The sequence below is a fragment of the Pseudorca crassidens genome, chromosome 1, assembly GCF_039906515.1.
Source record: "Pseudorca crassidens isolate mPseCra1 chromosome 1, mPseCra1.hap1, whole genome shotgun sequence".
Classification (NCBI taxonomy): Eukaryota; Metazoa; Chordata; class Mammalia; order Artiodactyla; family Delphinidae; genus Pseudorca; species Pseudorca crassidens.
Window position 1 is genome coordinate 29,880,935 of NC_090296.1, and position 16,102 is coordinate 29,897,036.

Genomic DNA, 16,102 nt, shown 5'->3' on the forward strand with positions numbered 1-16,102 from the left:
GCTCAGATTTGGAACAGCTCAAGATGAAGGGCTGGCTTTAGCTTACTCATCTTGCATTTTTAGTCTTAAGTTCTGTATGACTGTCAATATTTTATTAAATCTAATTTCCTTCTTAAAGAACCTGGGCCCCGTTTAAAAAAAAAAGTCTCAAGAATATACTCAAAATGAAACTTTAATATCTAGCTTTTCCACCTGCTGTAACAATTAGCCAAATCTCTTCACCTGGGTATATTTGCCATTATCTTTTAACTGACAGGGGAAAAAAATGAACCTTCATAGTTTCTAGATCCTACAATGTGAAGTGTTCTCTAGTTTTTCCTTTTGTTATGAGAAAAAAAACCAGGAAAACTTGTTTAGAACAATTTTTAAATTCACAATACTTTTTGCCTCAACAAAGATTTGCTAAAAATGCTTCCTATGAGGGAATTTTATTAACAAGCACTTTCCTCTGCTCTTAGGTGGCTATTAGCATCTAGACCATATCTATCCAATGTAACTTTCTTTAGACAAAATAATGTTCTTCAATCTGCAATGTCTACCCAATATTGGAAACCATTAGCTAAATATGGCTATTGAGCACTTGAAATACGAATACTGCAAACAAAAAACTGGATTTTTAAATCCAATTTAGTCACACATCACTTCTGAACACTTGAAATATGGCTAGTGTAACTGAAGAGCTGAGTTTTAAATTTAATGAATTAAAAAACTTGACAGCGCAGATCTAGACCATGAATTAGATAGAATCCAATATGCAGGCCTCTAGATATCCTACCTAAGGAACACTAGCAGTGTTGCAGTGAGTAGTTAAGACTATGTGATCTTGGGAATTCCCTGGCGGTCCAGTGGTTAGGACTCCGCGCTTTCACTGCTGAGGGTGCAAGCTAAGATCCAGCATGCCCTGCAGTGCAGCCAAAAAAGAAAGAGACTATGTGATCTCTAAGGTCCCCTCTACATATTACTACCTCTGCTGAGAAGCTTCCTACTATCTATCCCTTTCCTCTCAACCTTGAAGTTAGCTCATCAAGTTTGACAGTTCATATAGTACATTGTATATCTATTAGTGATCATCTCATTATTTTTTTCTCCACCACTAGACTCTCAGTTACTAAAGAGATCTTATTTATGTCTATCACTCCATCTAGCTTAAAACATGAATGGCACATATTAATTGTGCTTCAATGGCAAATGTAAGTCATACACAAAAAGACGAATGGGTTACCTGGCTTAATATTTCAGCTACCACTCTGTGCAAGAGAATCCAAAAGTCATCTATCCAACTAATACATGATGAGGCAGAGGGAGGCAGACTTAGAGCGTCATTTAATTCAAACAACATGGCTTGAAAAAAATTTTTATTCATTTTTGTTTATAGAAATTATCTTTTCTTCCTGGGCATTTCAGATTGCCAATCCTAATTTAGCCTTCGTATGAGTCAAGTAATAAAATGAAAGGCAAAGAATCTTTTAAATAAAGATGAAAATTAAGCATTCAAATGCAAATAAACAATATTTCAATAATTTAACATAATCACATTTCGAAAAATCTACCAGTTTATCAAATATTATAAGCTCACCTTGGTCTATAGTATGAATATAATAGTAATAATTCCTGGGTTTAAAATATACACGTGTGAATTTCCCTAGTTTTCTTCCCGACACTTAGACTGCCTATTTCTTTGCCTGTTTGAGATTCCTTCTAATACCTTTCTTTAGCTACTGGTATTCACAAATCAATTTCACCATCTTTTGCTAAGCAAAACAATTTCTCAATTTCATATTAATAGAAGGCTGAAATATGACTTGGAAAAATGTGTTAACCACTTTGACATAAAACCTTTCAGCAGTTTTTGGGTAGAAAGTGGAAACATTCATAGAACTTATTTGAAAGAGCTGGGTAAATAAGCCTCATATACACATTGTATACCTGCTTACATTTATTTGCATTAAATTTTTTTCTTCATATTAAAGGAGAAAAAAATGTTAATAATGTTTAGTACAATTTGACTCTTGAACTCATTGTTTTCTCAGTTTGTCCACCATATCTAGTATCCATGCCTGATTAGTACCTGAAACTGCACTCTCCACAAAATAATCATCGGCCTCTACTATTACATATCAGGAAGTGCTATGATAAGATTCAGAGTGAGTAACAACATAAACTTCTCTCAGGAGAAAATGTGCTGGGGCTGGCTGGGAATAAAGCCTAGAATATTGGAGTTGTTCTCAGGCAACCTTTTTGGAAGACTACTTCATGTTCATAAACATAAATAATACCTACCTCTTTATTTGCCTCAAAAAATGTTTTTCTCCTTAAAATGAACTTAAAAAGAAAATTAAGCTGCATTAGTGCAATCTATTAGGATAAAATACTAGTACTGAGTAGACACTTTAATCTTCTAATCAAAGCAGTTCTTGGATCACTTAGCACTGGCAACATGTGGTAGCTGGTGAGAAAGGCAAACTCTCAGGCCCACTCTAGCCCTAAGTCTGCATTTTAACAAGATCCCCCCAGGTGATTCAGCTGCATGTTAAAGTTTGAGAAAAACCGTTTTCTTCCTGTACACAGATATACACATTTAAAATTATTTTATTTACAGGGTCAAATGAGGAAAAAGCACATTGGTTTCCTCCTAACTGCCACATCAAGAATGGTTGTCAAGACTTTCATCTAATTTTATAACAACCTGAATGGGCAATATGGATTAAACTAAGGTTTCCAAGTTGAAATTAACCTATGGACAAATGGTAAAGACAACCCAGAAAGTTCAAGCAATTTAGTAAAAATTTTCTTATGTGTATTCTTCCTGACACTACAATATGTCAGCTTATACATGTCCAGTTCTTTATATACAAACCTGAAAAATAAGAACTCTGAAAACCTTGAAGTTTAACCTTTGTGGCAAAATCTGACTTGAACTGACATTAAAGTATTAATGTAGTAAATGTAGTAGGTCTTTTAACCCACTGACTGTGATCATTCCTGTTTTGCTGCAAAAGTGTTAACGTATAAATTTGGGATCCTGACACAAATCTCACTGGAAGTGTTACGCAGTATATGGTATGTGCCCCCAAGGGTTTCACACAAGGGCCCTTTTAAGGTAAATGTAATTGAAAGAGCAGAAGAGACCCAAGCAAGGAAAATTAAATCTACCTGAATAAACTTCCATGCTAATGCTGGCTAAATAAAAACAACCTAATATGATGCCTTAGAAGCAATAATATGGTAAAAGATAGAGAGGCATAATAAACTGCTTGAACAGGGAGTCACGCTGGGGGTCAATCTGAGAAAAGGCTAGTAAAAGAATTTGTAAATGGTAAGGAGCATGTTTCTAAAATTTTCCCTTCAGAAACCACAATTTAAAATATTATAACACTAAAGGGGGGAATATCTCCACAGATGTCTAGATTAATCGAAAATAAGGCAAACGGCCTCTTTGACCTTTAGTTACTAATACTCAAAAACTGAGTCCGTCAAAAATTCAGCCCATATTTTCAAGTTAAGTTTCTAGTATGCACCGCATAATTACAACATGATGCCATTTATTTAACAAGACTCTGAAAGAATGAGTCCCCAAGATCAAATATATACATTTTTAATATTTGAAATATTTACATAATGGAACCATGTCATGGTCCAATGTTAAGAACAGTGTTTTCAAATGTCCTCTTAAGATTAAAAAAAATCTAGTAACTCAAGCTCAGTTTATGCTTCTTATGTTTTTTAACACCCCCTCCCCCACCCAATCTTTTTAAAAAATAAATACTCAGACACAGGAATAGCTGCACCTAATTTCTGTTAAGAACTATTTAAAACTTGTTACATTTTCAGGTAATTTTGCTCCCTGGTGATTTCTGATCTACCATAAAGAAAGCCCCATGTACGTCTCTAAGAACACCATCAGTACGTTTTTAAACTTTGATGAGCAGAGGTAAACAAGGTGTGTGCCTACATATACACACACAAGATAGAAACCCTTTACAAAACAAAAAACTAGTGGTAACTGCTTTAAATGATTTACTTTATCCTCAGAAATAAGATGTAAACTTTGTAAATTGCCATGATAAATTCCTATTGTATTTTGTCAAACATTCCTAGTCTGTAAAATTGCCTAATTTTTTATTTTGCTTATTTTTAAAAAAGATTTTTTTCACTTAAGCTTTTTGAATGAAGCTTTTTTTTTTTTAAACAAAGGGGTACAAAATTAAACTAAGGGCCAATTAGTGCAAAAAATGCATTAAATAAAGCTCTCCAGAATCTAAGGATCTGCCTCATACCTGAACAATGAAATCAGGGGGGAAAACCACTATGACTCACACTCCCTTAAAAGAGAGGCTGACGCAGCCAGCTTTCAACAGAAAAAGCCATTCCGTTCAACAAACTGTTGCTTGCCACAAGAGAATACTATACTCCGGGAGACTAATAACCTAATTATCCCAGACATTTGGGTTGGCACAATACCATGTTTCCTTTACAATTCTAGTCTTCAATTAGGAAATGTTTCAGGGAAACTTCCAAAGCAAATTAGGGAAAAGTAAGACTTTATACATACATTCACACAAACACATTCATACAGAGATACAGTAGGAATGGATTGTCTGCTACTTTTCGCACTCTAATTTTAAATTCCATGCCATCATGAGGGCCTGCCATTTTTGATCAAGGGGGTAAGGGTAATAGGTATGACTGGTATTCTTTCAATTTAAAATTGTTCATGTTGGTGCCTATACAGTACAGTTCAATATTAAGTGCAATTCTGCAAAAGAATTGGCGAGTCATTTTAATATTTACAAGGAACAAATCAGCAGAACAAAATTATATCAGATAGGCTGTGTACAGTAGCTGCGGCTTATAAAACATACCAGTAATTTGTACCTGGTGAGTATAAAGAGAACCATGGTAGGATTCAGATGTCTTTACAACCAAGGGAGTACACATGGCATTAACAAATTAGAGGACAAAAAAAATTCACATTTTCTACATTAAAAAAAAATTACAGATCTCACAAACGTCTTTGAAGACAAAAAAAAAAAATTAAAGTCCTGTGAAGGGTGGGAAAGAAGAAATCTGAAATGGAACTCTAAATGTAAAAAGAATTTTACTTCACAAGACCAATTTTCTTGGCTTCTGTTTCATATATCAATAATCTCCACATCTTGACTATAAAAACTTCTGCTTCTTCATCAAGTACCTAGAAAAGGAACAAGACAAAAAACAGTCACACACGTAAGAGAAGCAATCATAAGCATCTCCCAACAAGGTAACTGGAATAAAAAAGGCTTTTATCTACCAACAAGCATTTATTTATACATGTCTTGAAAAACTACTTCCTGAGGAAAGCAAATGTTATAAAGAACACAGTAATTTAGACAGAACTGGTTATGTAACTACATAATACTTAATACAGAGTATCTCATTTACCCCTCCCCAAGAACCTCACAATCTTAACATTTATTTCGCACTTATTACATAAGTGACACTGAAATATTAAATGAGAATATATGTGTAGCATTTTAATATAATATCTGGGATAGAGTAAACAAAGTGAACACTATCATCACAAGGGACACAAGACTATTGAATAAATAAAAGTTTTTTTCTCCTTGGCAAATCAAGTTATTTTTTCTATCTACGTATGAGTTAGTTGCATCATGTCCTCACCACTGCACTACTCCTGCCCTCATCACCCACACATATGTGGCACTCTACACCAGGGCTGCTGTGCAGTAAACTGGAATAGCATGCTTCCTTCTACAGAAGGCAGCAATGACTGAGTTCCAGGGTACCACCGTCATAATGGCATCTGGCCTAATGCTGCCAAGACTCTGGAGAAGCAGGCCAGGTTAGGAGTTAAGCAAACCACATCTCTAGCCAGACTACTTAGATTCAAATAGCTCTTCTACCTCTTATTAGTTACGTATTCTTGGTTGGGTTACTTAATCACAATGAGCCTCAGTTCTCTCATCTGTAAGACAGAGGTTATAGTAGCTATGTCATACTGCTTCTACTGTGGGAATTAAAAGAGTTGATATGTACCAAGTGCTTTGAAGAGTGCTTATTATTACAATCAGTAAGTACCTAAAACAAGCCAGAAATGGATTTTCCTGAGAAATTTCCTTACATTTCTCAGTGATGACAAATAAAGAACTTAAATAAGACATCTATGAGCCAGACTTAACCCATAGTTTAAAAAAAACTGCTGTGGGAATTCCCTCGTGGTCCAGTGGTTAGGACTCCACGTTCTCACTGCCAAGGGCGCAGATTCAATCCCTGGTCAGGGAACTAAGATCCCACAGCCAAAAAAAAATGAACTACGCTGCAACACTAATTAATGAGGAATTGAACCCAGGGACAAACAAAAATGCAACCAAAGTTCATTAACTTACATAAAATGAGGAAAGGTACAGTTTGAAAAAGATTTCTAATAAGAGCAAAATACTACTTGAGTTAAAATTTCCATCTCATTTATTCAAGAAATATTTAGAGGGTACATGAGCTATTACCAGAACTGGCTGACAACACCAACTCAATTGGTTTCCTCCCACTCTGATCAACAATGAGCCAGAAAATAATCAAAAACAATATAAGCGAATAAGCAGTAGAGTTTAATTATACTCTAAATATCAAACTGTTTCAACAGATCAAAACGGATTAATAGTGACACATGACATCTTCACCAACAGTGATCATACCTCTGCCAAGGCCACAAACCAGAACACTGTTTTTTTTTTTCCTGGCCGCATGACTTGTGGGATCTCAGTCCCCCCACCAGGTATTTATTGAACCTGGGCCCTTGGCAATGAAAGTGTAGAGTCCTAATCACTGGACTGCCAGGAATTTCCTGATTTTTTTTTTTTAATTCCTTAACTCAGGCCTAACTACAAAACCCTCTCTTCACTCAAGGATAACTTTGTGAACAGGCTGGAAGGTCAAGGAAGTTCAGATTGTATCCCTAAGGACTGGGATCTATTCACATTTCTCCTTTCATCTGAGGCTCAGAATTATGGCATCAAACTTTTCACAAAAGTTTTTTCAGGAATTTTAGACAACAGATGCATTAGGCTAGCTAGGCAGCAGAAAACTAATGTTATCTGGCTTCAGACATCACATAGTGTTTGGACACATAACATCTTGACCTTAGAGCTCCTTTTAGTTAGGCACCCTCCTATGGCACTCCCTGACAACTTTAATTGCAGCTCAAAATGAAAGTTTCCCTGGTCACCTATCATCTCACATCATGCTTGACGTTTCTTCTTCCTCTCTGACTCTTCTTCCTGTTGCTACTTTCCCACTCTGCCCTTTAGACCCTATTCCACTTTATGCTATCCCAACTTCTTTAATTAGACTTTTCATCTCCTTACCTTAATTGAAAATGTGGTACGTCCCCTAAAGGCCCTGACACCCCTGTGGCCTTCTGAGAAAGCTCCTCACTTTCAAAGCTTTAGTCTCCACAAGAGAGGGGAAGCTGCTGGATCTTCATTGTTTCTCTCCTAGTAAACAATATCTCCACTGATGTTCGCGAGATCTCATTACACCACCGGTTCACTCCAACAGCAGCTGTCTAGCAAATATCTAATCTTTCATCCACATTAAATGAGTGCTCTGGCAGCTGGTTCTTGTATTTCTCTCCAATCCCAGTCCCAACACACAGTAATTTCTATTTCTGTGTGTTATAACCCAGCTTAAAGTTCATTGATATTCTAAACAATGACATCAACTCTGCCCCAGAAACTCCCATGGCCATACTTTGCACCTTGCCATCATCTGGATTAATTTACCAATTGTATTCTTAAACATTCTACTCTCTAACTAAACCTCTCTTTCCAGTTATTTCATTCCAACACATCTCCCACAGCTTCACTGGAACCACCAGTCTTTGATTCATTCAGACCACCAACTCTGTTCTGATACTATTTCCTTTTCTTCCTAGACTGGAGTTCACAGTCCATTCTATCACTCTCTCACCTTTACCATCAATTCTCTTCCTTTCTTTTCTCACAAAATCAATGCAACCACAACCACTAACTCTAATTTCCAAATTAAGTGCAATTTGGGATTTGATGTTTAACTACTGCCAACCCAACAGACACCTGCCCAAGTGACAAAAGAGTAATACAATCTTCAAGTCTCAGTTTACATGGTAATTCCTGTGACGGTTTCCCTAACTGCCGTCAACACCTAACTACTCATCTCCTCTGCCCCATGATCATTTTTATATATCCCCATTATACTAAGGATATCACAGTATCAATATTGGTACACTTGTTTCCCTGCTGGTTCTTTAAGGGCAGATATTCCACCTTTCTGTGCTTCTAGCACATTGCTCTACCCAGTAAACACTTAATAAATGGTCTCTAAGTTTATGAATAGATTCAGAATTTATATTTATACACACAAACACCAAAAACAGGGGAGGGGAGAGAATGATTAAAAAAAAACCTAACTCGGGCTTCCCTGGTGGCGCAGTGGTTGAGAGTCTGCCTGCCGATGCAGGGGACACGGGTTCGTGCCCTGGTCTGGGAAGATCCCACATGCCGCGGAGCGGCTGGGCCCGTGAGCCATGGCCGCTGAGCCTGTGCGTCCGGAGCCTGTGCTCCGCAACGGGAGAGGCCACAACAGTGAGAGGCCCGCGTACCGCAAAGGAAAAAGAAAAACAAAAAACCCTAACTCTACTGTTGTCTAATATCTTACTATGAACGCCTTTAATCTCTTAATGCATGTTCAAATTTTAATTCAGGCCCATAAAGATTCTGGAACCAACACAAGGAGAAATTCAATCAAATTCAGAGAAGTTAGTTTGTTCACACTGATATTAATTTAAATTTTTTTTCACATCTTTATTGGAGTATAAATGCTTTACAATGTTGTGTTAGTTTCTGCTGTACAACAAAGTGAATCAGCTATATGTATACATATATCCCCATACCCCCTCCCTCTTGTACCTCCCTCCCACCCTCCGTATCCCATCCCTCTAGGTCGTCACAACGCACTGAGCTGATCTCCCTGTGTAATTAAAATATTAACAACAGTAAATTTCTAACTTACCATGGCAACATCATCTAAAATGCTCTGAGGTGAACTATGAGCCATAACCTAAGAGAAAAAAAATAACTGTCACTTTGAAAATAAATAAAACATTAGCAATACAGTTAAAAAAAAAAAATTTTAAGGTGCCCTCAAACTAGTATGAGAATTTCTTGTGACTTTAGAACCTTTCTATAAATTTCTTAATTCCCAGAATCTCCCTCTTTTCAATAAAAGTCTGACACTAAAACCTGGGATCTTAATCACCACATTATTTGTCTTCTAATTCAAATCCAGACTTATAAGTGTTTATGCTACAGTAACGACAAGTGGAAAGGGTCACTTAAATTAGCTATGCCTAATGTTAAAAGAGCAGTACTGGTAGAAAAATACCATTTCCTTAAAACGCAATTAGCTATTCCTTTATAGAAATACTTTGCCTTCAGGGGACAATGAAAGGATGTGGTATACCTTGGTGGTTAAGAGCATGAGTTCTACAGGCTACTTATCATGTAACCATGGTCAAGACACGATCTCTCCCTAAGCCTCAATTTCTTCATGTATTGAATGGGGATACTGTTAGTAACTTGCACTTCCTAAGGTTGTTGGGAGGTTTGAAGAAGATGAAGTCTTGTAAAATGCTTAACACCGTACCTCCCGGGAAAGAAGCCTGGCACACAGTAATCAGTCAGTTAACACCACTATTATGCTATGAAGGGCACTATACTTTCTTTTCCAAAGGATGGATGACTGAAAAAGAATTGAGACAAGCTATTGGCTGTCTCCACTAAACCTCAACTGTACTTCAGCAACATTCTAACCATTAAGACAAGAAGGGGGTGGCAAAGCATTCTCAGGGGCAGGGAGAGAGCAAAATTGGCAGCAGCCAGCTATTCTGTCCTCTCTGACCCTCTGAAATGAAAGCATGCAGCGTGGGGTCTGAAATAGTATAGAGGGGTTCACTTAAGTAGCCATGACTCTTGTAATTAAAACTAAATTATCACTGACTTGGGCCTGTAAAAATTTTCAATTTAGAAAGTCTCTAACATTTTGAAGTATATAACAAACGTTGGCGAAAGAGTAAAAGACTAACCTTAGAACAAACAAAATCAACTAATGTAGCTTCTTCTTCACCTATGTATTCTATGATTTTTTTATTAATCCATGGTCTAATTCGTCGTTCCATCAATATCTATAAAATAAAGCATGGTTACTAAATTGAAGAGCTTTTTATTACATTTACTTAAAAAACCTATGTAACTTCATAATTTTTCTTAAGGCTAAAATACAGTATGATCATTAACAAGTTGACTTAACACAGATAAGTATCGAGACAAAATTATTTGCTTCTAATTTATGAAGACCTCAGGTACCAAAAGAATTTCCACAATAATCTATTATTATTGACCATGTCAAGATTCTAGCCACCTTATCACCCCTATTTGTCATAAACGGAATGAACTGAGTTTGTGTGCTATAGTCAAAACCAAAAACTTGCAATAAAATAATGAAATACAATTTGCTACTCACAGAATCCACAATAGACCAATCCAGGGGATAAGCAAAGAGCTCAGGTTTGGCTGTAGGGATTTTTTCAATGAGACTCTTAATGTGTTTGCGCTTTTCTTCAGTGTTCACAGTGCCTTTGGCAGCATTTTTATCATCTTCACCATAATCCAAGGGAACCAGTTTCCTTTTTCGGGGTACATCATCACTGTCTTCATCCTCAAATTTGTTGAAGACACTATCTACAGGGAGTTTCTTTCTCTTCACAGAATTAGGCTGACCAGGACTATTGGAAGCACCTATAGTAAAAACACTGTATTAGCACAATGACTTAATTCTCAAATGTTACATTTTACAACCCACCATGCCTAAAAAGCACTGTAAATATAACTCCACAAACCTCAGAGAAAGATGCCAGCTATAAAAAATAACTCACTAATCACAAGCGCTAGAAAATTTAACTTTTCACTTCTCAGAACGCAGGGCAGCTGCAGATACAGGAGCACTAGCAGAACTATGAAAACAATCATGAGCTAGAAAGGCATTTTTTTTAAGTAGTTTTCTAACTACCTACCAAGCAGTACATATTTATTTTTCCCTTAAGGCAAAATTTATGTAGTTGTGGCGGGTAGAGGGGGAAAGGAGGGAAAAAGGAGGAACGAAATGCAAACATACCCAGTTTAAGACTCAGTCCTATTTTTGGCCTATGCTCCTCAGGTTGTTGTTGATCTGGTGAATTTTCATGAGGAATAATAATACCACAGGGAGACTCATCTCCAGGAGTGTTGGGAGTTGCATTGCCACTGGCAGAGGAAACAGATGGGGCAGAACTGATGGGCCTCAGAGTCGGTTTGAGACAGGGCTTTTGCTCTGGCTCTTCTTCCTCCTCCATGGGTTCCTCTCGTTTTTCTTCTTTTTCTTGCTTTTCTTCTTCCTCTTCCTCTGATTCTGGTTCTTGCTTTATTTGTGGTTGTCTGCGCCTCTCAGCCTCTTGTTCCATCTAAAACCAGAAAATAACCTGGTCAACTGAAACAGACCCCAACTATCTTCAATTCAACCAGCTCTATGTTTTATCTTTCACAAAATCTCTATTTTTCTTCTTCCTTAGGAATAACAAAACACTGCCTCCTTCTATAATCAGAACTAAATCTATAGAATATATTAGGTACTCTGCAAAATGTTTTTTTAGTATTTCACATATATTACCATTCTTCAGTGGCCTGTATACACTCTACAGAGATAACAAAGGTAATTGCTAATAGTTGGCTAATTCAAAATGAAAAAGTATGTTTTTATATCTTTATTAAAGAAATTATAATTAGAAATTTTATTTTATTGGGTTGGCCAAAAGGTTCGTTCCGTTTTTTAGGTTCTAGTAGCACTTAGTTGTCTTTAACTTCATTCGAAACAATTTTGTTAGACTGTGTGTGACAGCTGTCATATCAGCGTGCATTTAAAAAACAGACATCAAAATTGGTGAATTTTTGTGTAGCCATTTTAATATTGAAGATGGAAGAAAAACCCAACATTTTTGGCATATTACTCTTTATTATTTCAAGAAAGGTAAAACGCAACCGAAATGCAAAAAAAGATTTGTGCCGTGTATGGAGAAGGTGCTGTGACTGACTGAACATGTCAAAAGTGGTCAGCAAAGTTTCATGCTGGAGATTTCTCGCTGGACGATGCTCCATGGTTGGGTAGACCAGTTCAAGCTGATAGCAATCAAATCGAGAAATTGAGAACAATCAACGTTATACCATGCAGGAGACAGCCAACATACTCAAAATATCCCAATCAAGCGCTGAAAATCATTTGCACCAGCTTGGTTATGTGAATCGCTTTGATGTTTGGGTTCCACGTAAGTTAAGCGAAAAAAACTTAACCGTATTTCTGCATGCGATTCTCTCATTAAACGTAATGACAATGTTCCGTTTCTAAAACATATTGTGATGCATGATTAAAAGTGGATACTGTACAATAATGTGGAACGGAAGAGATGGTGGGGCAAGCAAAATAAACGACCACCAACCACACCAAAGGCCAGTCTTCATCCAAAGAAGGTGATGTTGTATATATCGTCGGGTTGGGAGCCTTCTATTATATTGAGTCCCTTCCAGAAAACCAAACGATTAATTCCAACAAGTACTGATCCCGACTCGACAAACTGAAAGCAGCACTCGACGAAAAGAGTCCAGAATTAGTCAACAGAAAATGCATAATCTTCCATCAGGATAATGCAAGACTGCATGTTTCTTTGATGACCAGGCAAAAACCGTTACAGCTTGGCTGGGATGTTCTGATTCATTCCCCGTATTCACCAGATATTGCACCTTCGGATTTCCATTTATTTCGGTCTTTACAAAATTCTCTTAATGGAAAAAATTTCAATTCCCTGGAAGACTGTAAAAGGCACCTGGAACAGTTCTTTGCTCAAAAAGATAAAAAGTTTCAGGAAGATGGAATTATGAAGTTGCCTGAAAAATGGCAGAAGGTAGGTCGAACAAAAGGGTGAATACGTTGTTCAGTAAAGTTCTTGGTGAAAATGAAAAATGTGTCTTTTACTTTACTTAAAAACCAAAGGCACTTTTTGGCCAACCCAATAGTATACACAATACACAAGAGGCAACTCAAATCCTCAGCCTGGTCATAGATAATCATTTTTTATTTCTTGGTAATGGCTGAAGGTGGTAGTCACTTCTGTATTCACAAACAGGAAAAGGAAGAAGTGGCGGGAGGGAGAATTCTGAAGTCAAACTCCTAAACCAAAATGAACACTCCCCCTGAAATTACAAAATATAATAAAAAATAAACATCATAAGAGCATTATAAACTGGGATGAATACATCAGCAAGTTTTCTGAGCATGAAACAAACACAGGAAAAACAAAAGTAAAAGTACGTATCCTGAACTACACAAAAATTTAAAATCTGTGCATAACACCATTTATCAACTCACAAAGGAAGTACAATGACCATTAAACCATCTGCAAGGCATTCAAACCCACTGGTAATCAGAGAATTAAGACATAGTAATATTGGGCTTCCCTGGTGGCGCAGTGGTTGAGAGTCCGCCTGCCGATGCAGGGGACACAGGTTTGTGCCCCGGTCTGGGAAGATCCCACATGCCGCGGAGCGGCTGGGCCCGTGAGCCATGGCCGCTGAGCCTGCACGTCCGGAGCCTGTGCTCCGCAACGGGAGAGGCCACAACAGTGAGAGGCCCGCGTAACGCAAAAAAAAAAAAAAAACCATAGTAATATTCCCCAACCTAAATGTTATAATGGCAAGGATTTAAAACACTGACAATACTACCATGATGATGAAAAAAAAGACACCTGGACTATAAACTGGAGAAATTCTTGGTGGAAGATTATACCTGAAGTAAAAGCACATTAGAAAACAAAACAAAACAGAAACAGACTCATACACAGAACAAGTTGGTGGTCACCAGAGGGGAGCAGGATGGGGGGTAGGGCAAAAACGTGAAGGGGATTAAGAGGTACAAACTTCCAGGCTTCCCTGGTTGCGCAGTGGTTGATAATCTGCCTGCTAATGCAGGGGACACGGGCTCGAGCCCTCGTCTGGGAGGATCCCACATGCCGCGGAGCAACTAAGCCCGTGAGCCACAACTACTGAGCCTGCGCGTCTGGAGCCTGTGCTCCGCAACAAGAGAGGCCACGATAATGAGAGGCCCGCGCACCGTGATGAAGAGTGGCCCCTGCTTGCCACAACTAGAGAAAACCCTCGCACAGAAACGAAGACCCAACACAGCAAAAATAAATAAATAAATTACTAAAACTCCTACCCCCAACATCTTTAAAAAAAAAAAAAAGAGGTACCAACTTCCAGTTATAAAATAACTCATGGGGAATGTAACATACAGCATAGGGAATATAATCAATATTGTTTTAATAACTTGGTATGGTGACAGATGGTTACTAGACTTATCGTGGTGATCAATTCATAATGTATACACATGTCAAATCACTGTTGTACACTTGAAACTAATATAATACTGTATGTCAACTGTACTTCAATAAAAATCTAAAAATGAAAAAAAAGCACATTAGAAAAAAAGTGCACGTAACAATATTCCCACTTATAAAACTTATGTGTGAGGGGGGTTATAAGAATTCAGCCAGTTTTTAATTTCTTCATTACTGTGTTCTATGTTGTCTGAACTTTCTATTTACTTATGTAAGTACTTAACAGAAAAAAATAACACTATTTTATTTTGAAGAATAAAAGGGACATGTAAGAAGACATGGTTCCTGTTAATAGCATATAACAGATTTTTTTAAGTTGATATGAAGAATTTATAGTATTAAGATCTGTGATACACTAAGAACTAAAAACTTTTGTAACATGACACTATTCTTAAAAGCAAGAATGGGTATGCCATGTCCTATGACAGTCTTTTTCATTTTTAAATGACAAGCTGTTCATGAAAACATCTTTATTTTGGAAATAAAATATTTAGGGCGGTAATGAGAGAATTCAAACTACAAAAGTCATTAAGTGTCAGAGCACATATAAGAAGGACAGTTTCTAGCAAAGTTACATTAAAAGACATTCACTTAATAAGTAATACTTCACAGAAATAAAGGAGTAAGACATATAGATGATGTTGAAAATAAAGCTGTAAATCAACTAATATTGATGACTTACATAATAAAATAAAGAAAAAAAATACTAATATCCTCCCCCAAAATAGCAAGATGCATGGAGTGTAAACATTTCCCTTATAAACTAAACTATATCATAGTTGGCTGGCTTAAGATGACATGATAGCCTTAAAAGAATATTGTTATGGATGTCATAGTATCTTACCCTCTGGAGCTCTGCATCTGGATCCGGGTGCCCTTCTGCCAAAAGGCGCTGCCTGATTTCCTCTAGCTCTTCCTTCTCTCTCTTCCTATCCCGTTCATCTGCTTCCATTTCCTTTTCCCTATCACGCAACCTTTTCTGAAGAGCGCTTCCTCTGCAAAAGTAAATAACAGGCCTTATTTAATACTCAGGTCTAAACTACTATACATAATGTCTCCAAAAGCAAGTTCTTTCCATACTAACAGCTGCATGCTAAGAGACTGAAGACTGTCTTAATGCTCTATATCTGTAGAACACCCAAGACAGTGTACTCTCTGCATGTTAATGTTTACTAAGTCAGCACTGTCTTGTCACGTTATCACCATGCCTCATTCTTAAGTCACTCTAAATGAGTATCTACAAGTAAAAAAGTAGCTTTCAGAGGGAAGAATGCTCTCATTTTATACCTATTCCACAGGGAAACTAACAGGTAATCTGTGTTGTCTTGGAGGCCAAGTTGTGAAAAATTAATACAAGGAGTAGTAATATCCCAAATATTAGTTTTGTACCTTCAATTTAAATCAACTCTTTTCCTTGTGGGAAAAAAAAAAATTAACAGAAACAGCAGGGCATAATCAAGAGAAAGCAGAGGTTCTATTTAGCACTTTATTATATCTCAGAATATTGAAATAATGTACTGCTAATCTATGATTCAATAATTTTACTTTGCATTTTCTACAAAGTCAAATCCTTGGCATTCATTCAATTTA

General features: G+C 37.0%; 1 protein-coding gene across 1 annotated transcript in view; it reads right to left on the reverse strand.

The window, feature by feature from the left end:
- Positions 1-2,571: 2,571 nt before the first annotated feature.
- The window catches only part of RBM25 (RNA binding motif protein 25), a 53,416-nt gene continuing 39,885 nt past the window's right edge, over positions 2,572-16,102 (reverse strand). The window contains exons 14-19 of the mRNA XM_067731192.1: positions 15,357-15,507; positions 11,206-11,530; positions 10,555-10,829; positions 10,118-10,216; positions 9,046-9,093; positions 2,572-5,191 (exon numbers count right to left, since the gene is read on the reverse strand). Of these exons, the coding sequence (XP_067587293.1) occupies positions 5,099-5,191; positions 9,046-9,093; positions 10,118-10,216; positions 10,555-10,829; positions 11,206-11,530; positions 15,357-15,507 (991 nt within the window). The 3' untranslated portion in view covers positions 2,572-5,098. The remainder of the gene's footprint in view (positions 5,192-9,045; positions 9,094-10,117; positions 10,217-10,554; positions 10,830-11,205; positions 11,531-15,356; positions 15,508-16,102) is intronic.